We start from the raw sequence: 12133 nt of genomic DNA on the forward strand, positions 1-12133 counted from the left end.
TATGAATTAACAATAACGTTAGCAAGTTACAAACCATTGCATATACGTAAACATTATTACTCTTAACTTTACTAATTTAACTTAAACGTACCTTTTGGAATTTCTTCAAGTAGCTAGCTTGCTAGTTAGTGGTCAACAGTTGTATTTTCGTTGAGAAGTCTCAGGTTACGGGCGAACGGAAGTGAAGTTAACCTGCTACGCGGAAAGGCGGAAGTTAGATGACGTCATCGTGAAAAGGGCCTATGCATCGTCAATGAGCGCTGATGATTCTGTCAAGTGCATTACATTGGCTTAGAAATACAATGACATTCAAAAGGAGGCAAATAATTAGTAGGAAAACCTTGTCATCATTTTGATCTCACCAGATTGACTTTAGATGCAGTATAATGTTAGCTAGCTAAGGTTGAGGGGAGGCCACAGGATTTTAGCTAGCTAACGTTAGCATTGCTAGCTATTTTTGACGAACTTTGTTAGCTAATGACAACACTGCCTGAAGTAAATTTGATGACATGATAATGCTAAAGTTGATAAAGTTGTTTCCTACTAAATATTTGACTACTTTAGCAATGTCATCTTATTTCCAGGCACTATAGTGTAATTTAGACTAAACAGTAGTTAGCCTCCTTCCAAAATTACTGGGCTTATCACCACTGATGGAGGGCGGCTGGAGAACTTTCATAATAATGGCATGACTTGACTGAGTGATTGAGGCTCAACCTATGAATAGCTTGTTTGCAAACACAAATATGTAAAGAATTTAAGCTATGCAACCGGCTCACAGGTTAAAAAAAATACATAAAAATCTGCTTAAAAGACCTCAATCAAATACGGAAAATCAAATAAGAGACAAACATGAGTCCATATGAGGGATAATATTTTTTTGTTTTTATGATTTTTAAACAAATATAAGATTAGTTACAGCATAATTTATAGATAGCTTTTTTTCAAATAACATCTACAGAGTGAACTCAATTACAGATTCCACTGAGCACTTAAGTCATTAAGCGAGTGTGGTGTGGTATCATATCATATATCCATATACAATCAAACAGAATAGTGAAATGTCATTAGAAACTGATACTAACATTATGTAAATAACAAAAAAAACAAGGTCATGGTCAACACATACAAGAAGTGTTCGCTTAAAATAAATCATTAATACGGTATGAGATACGGTATGAGATAGGCACTACATAAACCATTATGGCACAGACTAGTGCAGTACTGTGGCAATGATAATCTCCATTTTTATGGATCAATGAAAACAACAACTGCTATTCACATTATGACAAACTATGAAGGACGAAGGGGGTGTGTATGAATTAAAAACCCCAGAGAATAATGTACATTTCTATCTACAATCGCAGGTTGGCATTTATTGTCATGAATGTTGACCTGGAGGCAGCTCTGCAGTGGTCACTAGCTGGCACAGCCACAAAGTCATAACATCTGATTTGAAACCTAACCCTAATCCACACTTCTAACCCTAATGCCTAACCTTAAATTAAGGAAAACATTTTTTTAACGATATCGCCAATTTATACTTTGCATCTGGCCCAGCTAGCGGAAATTGCTCTGGGCAAGATTCATGACAAACGTCAACGTGCTCTACAATCCAGGGAAGAATCAGTATTTTCCCTTCAACTGCCTGCTGAGAGCGGGGCTGATCCCAGGCTGAGACAGAGAAGGTCAGGGAAATATCCTGCCATTATCAACGCCATTTCAGACACCTAAAACAAAAACCACTGCCATTCACATACATTTTAGAAACGCAACATATTACTGACTCATTGTGTTACAGTGAGATTATAGATAGTTTTTTTTTTCTAAAAAAAGGAATAAGATTCAACCGGAAAGAATGGACCAGGATATTTCTCAATCAAATACAAAGGAAAATAAAGATACGGGTGTCCCCTTCAATAGAGAATTTCATGGGAGACAGACGGACGGACTACCAAAAAGGTTGTCATAGAATAGGTAATTGAGAACTATGAAGCTAACAAAGAATAACTTATTATCTTTGAAAAGCTAGATAGCAATCTTCCTTTTTAGACATTCTTATAAAAACAAAAGCCCTGGTTCATTAATGAAGTTTGAGATCAAAACCATTTTAAGAAATTCAAGGAAACAAAAATATAATTTTGTATTAAAATATACAATTTAAATATAAGGTACTTTGTGAAACACCCACAGGGAGGGAGACGTGACTTTTCGAAACATTGACACTAATGCCTCGATCACACCGATAGCGTCATTGCATTTTGGTACACCAGAAGTACATTCATTTCTAATGGAACACTGCATTTGCCTTTATCTAACGTATGCATCAAACTGTATTCGTAGATGGCTTGACAGAAATTTTAGCAGAATGTGGTTAATGTTGAACTGTTGTTGCACACATATCCAGATGATGCTGCGTACCATTTTGCGCAATGATGCTGTTGGTGTGTTCGAGGCGTTAAGGTGAAAGGTAAAAAACAAGTGGCTAAATGTAATGTATCTTGTTCCCTTTCACAATATGGGACAGAGGTACCTGTGGGATGATATATATTTTTAAGAAAACGGGGAGTTAAAAGATTTAAAATTAGTCTGGTTCATTCATCTGTTTACATGGGTGACGCCGCGTCAGAACTCAACTCCATGTCCAGAGTGAGGGAATCTGGGAAGACAGAAAGCAAGAGGGCTGCCATTAAAACAAGTTAAACCTTGCCTCACATGCAAGGACAGTACGGGTATGTGCATGTGTGTGTTTGTCTGCGTGTGTGTTAGTGTGTGTGTTTGTCTGCGTGTGTGTTAGTGTGTGTGTGTGTGTGTTTGTCTGCGTGTGTGTTAGTGTGTGTGTTTGTCTGCGTGTGTGTTAGTGTGTGTATTAGGACTCACCCAGTTGGCCAGGGTTGGTCTCAGCCTCGTTGTGCATCAGAGAATCCAGGGTGCGAGGGGACATGGGAAACAGGTCACTGGTGTTACCAGAGTTGGTGCTGCAACAAGACAATACAGGATAAGAGAGAGACACCAAGACTAGATGTTAACACATACAGTCACAGTGATTAGATCTCTATGTCCGTTTTACCACAAGCGATAAGCTAACTGTCAGTCTACTGCCAGTGCATAAGTCATTGTCATCATCATCATCACTGCTGTTATGTCACCATAGATTGGGACAATACTCCACATTATTACATGTACACACAGTATTCCAGGTTTAAATACATGATTAAAGAAGTTGTGTTGACTAGGTCGGATTAGTGAAAGGTGAGCCAATGACGACAAGGTTCGGACAGTTCAGCCACTATGTGTTAATGTGCTTCCCAGTGGCCAACAAATGATTGAAGTTAGACTACAGTAGCAGAAAGAAAGGGGGATAGGAGAGCAGTGGATGTGTGAAAGAGAGAGAAATGGCTTCTCCTCTTGGGGGCAGCACTGAGCACATTGTCACATAAGGAGGCTGGGACGGTTAGTGGGAATGTTAATGGCAAGTATTCTACACAATCTAGTTGGTTAGAGCAGGCCAGTGGGCAGAAACACACCAAAACCCTCTACACCCCTGACAGACATTTCATTCTAAAAGTGCATGATGTCTCACAGCAACCTACTACTATGAAGTCATATGTGGAGAACAGTGTAGGCTACTGAGGGGAGGACGGCTCATAGTAATGGCTGGAACGGAGCGAATGGAATCAAGCCATGTGTTTGATGTATTTGATACCATTCCACTGATTCCGCTCCAGCCATTACCACGAGCCCATCCTCCCTAGTTAAGGTGTCACCAACCTCCTGTGGTGGAGAAGTAAAGTAAGGACCAATGTTAGGGCGTTAGGAGTTAATCTCCACTGAATGAGACTTCTCCCAATGAGACATTCAGTCTACAGCCTATCAATGCTGTTCTAGCCAGTTCATAATGACTGTGAGATGGGGACCGTTTTGATACAGTTATCAAGCTGTAAACTAAACATGGCCAGTGTGGACTGATTTTAATGGTCATGACATCAATACGTAGACATACAGGGAGTTTTGAAAGGTGAATGATCTACGGAGGATGTGATTGGGAAAGGGAAGCCATCTTGAGTAGGATGAAACCAACTCAAAATGGCTGCATACAATATGACTGGAAGATGCTCTGGTGTTAGAACCAAGGAGAGTGGCAGTGAGTTGGAAACAAAATGGTGAGGGGTGGGGGGAGGGGGGGGTCTAGATGAGGATGGCGAGGGACTTATTACTCCATCCCTTGTCTGAGTCCCACCCTCACACACATAGACGTAGAGAAACACACACACACAGCCCTACATGCCACCCCCCCACTGCCTACCCAGGGAATATCCCGTTCCCAAGCAGCTCGCTGTCCGGAAAGTCCATGAACACGGAAGGGCACCTACGGAGACAGGTCAGGATCTCACTAGCAATCCTCTCCAACACAACAGACACCTCCACCTATGTAGAACACACACCCGTCTAGTCCTACAGAGACAGGTCAGGTTCTCACTGAGCAAACCTCTCCAACGCTGCTACACCCCCAGAAACACTACCTCCACCCCTGGGTTAGCCAGTATACACACCCCTCTGATCCCTCAGCTAATCTCATACACACCCTCTCCGTCCCGGAATAGAGCACTGCATGGCCTACAGAACACGTCTGTTCCCCTATAAGTGCAAGGTAAGTTCTCGCTTTGGTTCTACTCATGGTATTACTGTGTTGAGCGATTCATATTAAAGTTATCTGTATGCTTTTGTCTGGGGATCCTTACTTGCTTTCTTCTCTCTGCTTTGCCTAGAGAGATGTGTACACTTTCCTCCCACCTGCCTACAGTCCTGTGCTTCCTGTTCTACTGTCCCCAGGGCAGACCAATGACTGTACAAATAAGGGAAAGACCCTGACTGATAGTGAATCAGTCTGTCACAGTTTGTTGGTGATGACTTTAGAGGAACGATCTGGGAACCACTCTTCTACCAGGGTTAAAACCCCAGCCCCACCCTTACAAGAACCTAACAAGGGGATGTTCTGGAAGACACTCAAATATTTCGTAAATAAAAACGTTTCAATTTCAATTTTGCAACATAGGCAGAAAAGAGTGTCAAGACTTTCTAGGAAGGTACATGACTGTCCCAGTTCCCATTACACAACCTAGTGTGAGGTCACTGAGGAGCATTAACTAACCCCTATGAGGGAATTGAACACTAAAAACAGCTCTCAAGGAAAGTGGATACTTACGGGGTTACACAGATGAACTTTGTCTTTAAGTATGGTTGAATGGCTGTGGGAGAAAATCAAAACACGTTTTAGCTTACACACAGATCAAAATATTCCCCATGTCACAAAGCATCAACCTCCAAAACAGTAAAGAAATATTCATTATGAGGTATTTCCAGATCTTCTTTCATTAACAAACTCATCCCACAGTTTTCATGACATTATGTTCAACTTCCTGATTGACTTACTACTACATGGGTCGCCGAGTTCAGCCTCTGGAGCAGCTTCCGGTCGGCAGTACTTCCCAAAGGCGTCCTCCTTGGGGATCTCTGGGAAGAGGTAGACCAGCGGAGACACCAGGATATTTGTGGCGTCCATGATCTTGTATCCCATAATGATCTCTGCAAAGGACATGCTGTTGAGCTGCTGCTTGGTGTAAGGCTCCACCGACTGGATCTGAGTCTTCCCTACAGACACAGAGAGAATGAGAGAGATATGAAACCATGTCACAAAAGCAATAATGAGATGAAACTAAATAATGTGCAACATAGACAAAGACTAAATGACACGCACAATAGAAAAGAAAGAGACAAAGACAGACAGACAGACTGTCCTCTTACCACTGATGTCCTTCTCCACCCAGGTGAAGGTGATGCCTCCCTCCTTACTGCTCTCACTGAAGCGCAGCAGGAAGGTGCCAGGAGGCTTAGGGCTCAGGATGGCCCTCTCCCTCTCTTTACTGATGAAACCCAGAATATACCTGCACAGAGAGAAAAATATGACGTTTTTATTTTCACTTACACCGGATAGCACAGAGAAAGACTAAACGGGAGACAATTTAACTCCATTACACTTGACACTTTACACTTGTGCATTAACCCTAAAACCTGTACTTGTCCTCAATCCAGTTTCCCACTATCTAGGGTTCAACGGCTCAGTATTACAGTTCTCTGCAGTGCTCATATGAACTCAATGTCATGAACTCAACTCCCTCCAACTTGGATTTCTACCCAGCTGTTCCAGTAACAAGTCGGTAAACAAACAGAAGCGACCTCTCACCCTTCATTCCACAAAGCCAGGATGTACTTCTTAACCAGGTCAATGATGTTGTCTAGCCAAACCCAGAAAGAGAAGCCTTTACCCGCCATGTTCTCCTGAGGACAAAGGAGGAACTAATCAATTCAAACTGAAGCTGTTTACGACAGATAGATAACCATCCCACAATATCAATAGAGAACAAGAGAGACTGATTGGGCAAGGACATACTTTGCAGAACTTGGCCCAGGTGATCTGGCATCCAGAGTAGTTCACACACGGCCCTGGACAAACACAAACACATTTATTAGGCATTGATGCCATACAGACAGTACCAGTCAGGTATAGGTGGACCCATCCATAGAAATATAATGACTAAAGTGGACATTCAATGTTCTCATTCAGACTTGCAGACAGAAAGGTTCCTCACCAAGTAGTTTCTCAGCCAGGGTGGTGAGCTGCTCGATGGTCAGGCCTCTCTTAGTGGTGGAGGAGAACTGCCAGCTCAGCACCTCCGCTACCTGATCCCACGTCCCCACCGGAGGCTTGGTGAAGAAGTTCACGTTCTATAGGACATGACAACAGGAGGAGGAGGTCAAAGTAGATTCATTTCTCACACATTTTAACCCTCTCCAAGACAGATGGCAATGCAAAGAATGTATGAAACAGTAAAGATGATATCAATAAGACTGACTGTATTTGGGGGACAGAAGTTACAGGACAGTGGTCTAACACGAGGTGGCACTAGCCGTCTTACCTTGGGGTGGTTGGTCAGCATGTTGTACCACAGGATAGAGGCCCAGGCGTTGGGCATCTGGCAGATGTTGGAGATGACCACCACTGGTAGAGAATGGGTCTAAAGGACCATAGAGAAACACGTGAAGAATGGTTAACCTGGACATTGGATCAATGAAGATATACGTATGGAGCATTCACACTTTTTACCAGGCTTTCAAAACTAATCTAGGTTGTTTGGTCATTCTATTCAAGTCTGACATGAAATGCCATTTAATAAATTATCTAAATTCTACGATGAATGGACATTTTTATTTTTTTGATGGCTGTGACAAAGTAGTTGTCCATAAGGGAGGAAAAGCTGTCCATGTTCTGAGTGAGATGGCAGAGACATGGAGTGTTCAGTCCCTCACTGAGAATTAAGTCTTAATCACACAGCAGCACTCCTCCTTGCCTTGCTAAATGGTGTCGTTTATAGAAGACGGGAGTGTTGTGATAAATTATTTCACAACGTGGGTATGCCAAACCCTCTAACACACGCACGCTAATTTCCCTCCATTTCTCAATGCTAATGTGTTAATTATCCTGGCTAATGCATTTTCACACTGCTGTGTTCAGGGGGGCCAGCGCCGCAGTGTTGAGCTCAACACAAAGCCCTGCAGGGCATAACCACTAGATGAATGGTTCCTGTGTCCCAGCAGGGGGCTTGGGCTAGCTACGGTGCTATCAGAGGGAAGAACAATGGTGGTGTTTAGGGAGGTATAGAGTGGGTCAGAGACGGATCACCCCTGGACACGCTCCACCGGCCGGGGGTTGAGGGGAGGGATGATGGGTGCGAGGAGAAGCAACAGTAGGAAGCATGGAGATCAAGTGTGATTACTGAATCAGCTCATTGGCATTCTGTGCATGGGAGAGCAGAGCCAGGCCCCTGGAAGCCTTGGGCACCATCTCAAGATAATGATAATGACTCGTCTATTGGCTCGCTGCGTGTGGCAGAGCTGACGCTTGGCCTTAAATATCTAATCTCCATGTAATTCCTGCTGATGTAGGATTAAGGTGGAGTTAGGGGACTACATGCTGAGTGTTTGGTGTGGCCGTAATGAGACCTGACAAAGACCACCTGGGAGATAGGAAGCACAACAGCAACTCCCTAAGCCGACTGTGTGTGTACACAGGTAGAGAGCTAAGCTTGGTCTCACCTCCAGGTCGATCTTCAGACCCTGGTGGTAGACCTCTGTCTCAAAGGTGATGAGATGGAGCTCCTCTGTGACGATCAGGGAGGCCTGGGGAGGAACAGGACAGTCAGCGTTATAGGTCGATTGATGCTACTATCAATACTGATGACAATAGAACTATAAATTCCCAAAATGTTAAGTTTAATTTAACAGTATAGCTACACCAGTCACCATAAGAAAAGGAGCATTCAAGACTGAGTGTGGGACTCACATCACTGTTGGTCCTGCCACCATTGCCACACCTCTGTTCCCTCAGGGTCTGAAAGAGAAGGGCAATTATCAGTCAAGCAACATACTGTACAGTACCACACTAGGCTCACCACTATACTGACTAGCAGACAGTCACTCACCAGGTGTTTGAACTCTGCTGACAGACTGCCATTGTTGGACTCCTCCATGTTCATCACCTTGGTGTTGGTACCAAGGATGTTGAACTTTCGGGACCTAGGATGAGCAGGGTAGAGTAGGTTATTCACAGGCTCCATGGCAAAAGGGACATTTTAAGACCAAAAGCTTTGGAGTCATCAAAGGGTTTCAATGTTACATAAGTCACTTACCCTCGAATAGCAGCCACGTCTCCAGATTCCCTGAGAAAAAAAACAATAGAGGTAAATTCACAAAACAACTTCCCTGGGACAGAGTCGATCGTTGTGTTCTATGCAAATCAGACATGATCATGGGAGTGATGGACGATGGGCACGCAAAACTCACTTGTCAATAATAACTTTGATCTTCAGCTGGTAATTCAATTCTGGAAACTTCACCAGTAATCTGAAAAGTGAGAAAATATTTGGAAAATAACATTTGGTGAGAGCACATAATGCAAAACGCCAAAGGCATCAAATAATGCAGTTTGTATTCAACATATTCATCAACTGGTGGCACTGAGTTGTCCCACAGCTCCTCTTACCTGACTTTGTTGGTGAACTGCACACCTGTCTTGATGACCAGTGGTCGGTCTGGATGCATGGGCATACAAGGCTGCCTCTCCACCACGAACGCACTGCAATACCACGACCAGACAAGAGGCGGCGCATTAGAGCACAGTGGTGGAAGTCCGAGATAGACAAAGCTCCGAAGCCTCATCTAATGCCCATCATAATAAAAGATGTCCAAATATATATTTGTCTATGCCATGTATCCAAAACATCTGAATATTATACAAATTCTATCCTATAATAAATATCCAAACCATCTGGACATGTGATAGGTGTTGAAGCTAAAGAGAAGCTCCCCACCTCTTCATGAGGTTCCTGAACAAGTCCACTATCTTCTCCTCCAGAGCGGGCCGGTGCTGGATGATTGGGTCTCCCTTATAGGACACCTTCTGCTGGAGCTCCTCCAGCTTCTTGATCTGCTGGCGGATCTGCAGCTGAGACTCAGCCAGGGACGTAATCCTAGAGGTACCAAAGGTTAGTCTAGGTCAGTCATTATGGCAGTGCTACTTTGTTTATGTTAAACTACATTTGGAACTACAATTTATCTTATGGTGTCTTGAATTGACTACAAATTCTCCTTCTTCGCCTCTCTGATGTTTACTCTACATGAGTGTTGGGGGAGATAGATAGTGTACGGTGATGGAGAGGACACATAAAAAAGGGGTTTAACATGTGGAAAGTAAAGGTTACTAATGGTAACTGACCATGTCTCCAGGCGGTCCAGGCAGATGTTGGGTGGTCCTCCGATGCAGGCAATCTGCTGCCTCCTCTTCCAGTCAGCCAGCTCGTCATCTGTCAGGTTCTTCTGGACAAAGTCCATGGCTGACAGCAGCCCCGCCATCTCTGTCACAATTTGCTACAACAGAGAGGGACAACAGCACATTCTTCAGACACTGATACAACCACAACCAGTGTTAAAGTGATATTCAGGGGGTTCTGGAAATACTTTAAAGATATATTTTATGAATCCACACGAGATGGAAATTTGTCTTCTGCTTTTTATCCAACCCCCTGATATATACACACACACATTAGGTTGGAGAGGCTGGAGCAGAGGGCAGCCACAGTGCAGCGCACAAGGGAAGGTAAGCGGTAGGAGGCACCTGAGATATTGATGCCAGCAACCCTCCGGTTGCCAGCTCAATCCCCACCAGCACTGGGATTCGAACCAGCAACCCTCTGGTTGCTGGCCCGGTTCTCTAACATCGAGGCTACCGCTGGATGATTATATGTTGCACATGATTCTTAGGATGATTCGTGAATTACTGAATTTGTTTTACAATTTTGGCCTTAGGGAAATTATAATTGTTTTAACTAAATAAATAGTCTCCACCCCCACATTCTCCAGAAGTTGACAGCTATTACCGCCCTTCTTATCTTGTTCATAAATATTTAGTGCCTGACAGCAGCATGAATATTAATTTAACTCAATTGAAAATGAATCATCGAGCACACATCAATATCAACACACATACAGATCCCTGCATGTGTAGTGAAAGGTACTGCTGCTGAGTCCGAATGTTTAAGTCGGGACTGCAATAGATAGGGAAGCAGGCTGCCTGGGGCAGACAGGTTGAGCTTGCTGCTGATAATTATAGAATGAATAACCCAATTCTATAGCTTACAAAAAAAATGATTATTTAACAAACATGTTAGTGTGCAGGTTTATGTTATTTCTTGCACACGCATATGTAGTTCGAGCGGAATGTCAACTAACCTAGCCTACCTATTGCAGAAATTCTGACTATCCTGATTCAGGGTAAAAAGGACCCTCTAAAAGAAGGGTGTACGATGTAGGGTCCAATGGACACTAAGGAGGGGTGTATAAGGGCCCTACCCTCCTGAGCTGGTCCAGAGCACTCAGCATCTGTTCCAGCTGAGACATCTTCTGCCTGGTGGCTGCCGCCTGGCTGTTCCCATTCATGTCCTGGGACAACTCTGAGCAAATAGGAGAGGAGTTGGGTGGGTTATCTGTAGATTTAAGAGTCAGTGATATTTGATAGAATTTGATGGTGGGTCAGAGTTTCAAAGCAAGAACCAGCCAAATAAATAGTAGTAGTAGATTATAATAGTAGAGCCTCTTAAAGACATAAAATATATCCTATCCACAAATTCAGATAAAATTCTAGCAAAACATTTATAGAATTTAATGTAATATTAAATGTGAAACTTACCACCCTGACTTTTAAGGGTCTTGTAGTTGAAGTCAAAATCATCCTGGAGATTCTCAAGCATCTTCATCTTTTGTTCCATATCCTATAGCAAAGTAACACGTAAAGCATATAAATCAAATGAGGTATTAAATAATATGTCTGTGTAAAAACGCATATTGAAGAACAATATCCTGTTCTTTGGACTAAACATGCAGTCTCACCTGCACCCTCTTCCTGATGTCCTGCAGGTTGTGCTCCAGGATCTGTTGTTTCTCCGTCACCACAGTGCCAGACGGGTGAGATGCCGTTCCGTCCTGTGCGGCAGTGGTGGCGGTCTGCAGCAGCCTCTGCTCTTCCCAGAGGCAGCGGGCTACAATGCGGGCGATCTCCATGGGTTTCTCCAGGTACTTGGACTGCAGGTGCTGCTTAATGCGACGCAGGTTGTGCTGGTAGAGCACGTTGTTCTCCTGCAGGAAGCGGCTGTACTGCTGGTCAATCTCCCCCAGCAGGTTGTGGAACACCAGCGTGGCGTGGGACTCCTTGTTCGCTGCGTACGCCCTGCATAGAGCATATAGAGCAGGGGTGTCAAACTCATTGCGCCCTTGCAGCTGGAGGAAAATCTATTCCCAAGTGGGCCGGACCGGAAAAATCATGGTATATATAACATAAAAACAACAACTTCAGATTGTTTTCTTTGTTTTAATACGATCAACATACAACATAAAGCTGGAGCCTGAGGACAGTGTGTCCAAAATAGTACAAGCACAGCATCACTATTAATCATAAAACACGTCAAGTTTATTTGAAAATTCTAAAGAAAAAGAACACAAACACACAATGCCTCAGTGATTA

At 43.5% G+C, this 12133-nt stretch overlaps 1 protein-coding gene across 8 annotated transcripts in view; it reads right to left on the minus strand.

Annotated features, from left to right (window-relative positions):
• Nucleotides 1–863: 863 nt before the first annotated feature.
• The window catches only part of LOC311103935 (signal transducer and activator of transcription 3), a 31455-nt gene continuing 20185 nt past the window's right edge, over nt 864–12133 (minus strand). For 2 of the 8 annotated variants that reach the window (XM_084145566.1, XM_084145559.1), the window contains exons 4-24: nt 11503–11839; nt 11303–11384; nt 10966–11099; nt 9833–9984; nt 9429–9587; nt 9101–9193; nt 8902–8961; nt 8748–8777; nt 8541–8634; nt 8402–8449; nt 8155–8238; nt 6978–7076; nt 6651–6786; nt 6452–6504; nt 6245–6339; nt 5806–5945; nt 5434–5652; nt 5207–5249; nt 4307–4369; nt 2881–2978; nt 864–2683 (exon numbers count right to left, since the gene is read on the minus strand). In XM_084145566.1, the coding sequence (XP_084001692.1) occupies nt 2607–2683; nt 2881–2978; nt 4307–4369; nt 5207–5249; nt 5434–5652; nt 5806–5945; nt 6245–6339; nt 6452–6504; nt 6651–6786; nt 6978–7076; nt 8155–8238; nt 8402–8449; nt 8541–8634; nt 8748–8777; nt 8902–8961; nt 9101–9193; nt 9429–9587; nt 9833–9984; nt 10966–11099; nt 11303–11384; nt 11503–11839 (2296 nt within the window). In that variant the 3' untranslated portion in view covers nt 864–2606. The remainder of the gene's footprint in view (nt 2684–2880; nt 2979–4306; nt 4370–5206; nt 5250–5433; nt 5653–5805; nt 5946–6244; nt 6340–6451; nt 6505–6650; nt 6787–6977; nt 7077–8154; nt 8239–8401; nt 8450–8540; nt 8635–8747; nt 8778–8901; nt 8962–9100; nt 9194–9428; nt 9588–9832; nt 9985–10965; nt 11100–11302; nt 11385–11502; nt 11840–12133) is intronic. The other 6 variants (XM_084145562.1, XM_084145561.1, XM_084145560.1 and 3 more) reach the window with 6 other exon arrangements.

Source organism: Coregonus lavaretus (assembly GCF_964263955.1).
Source record: "Coregonus lavaretus genome assembly, chromosome: 28".
Lineage (NCBI taxonomy): Eukaryota > Metazoa > Chordata > Actinopteri > Salmoniformes > Salmonidae > Coregonus > Coregonus lavaretus.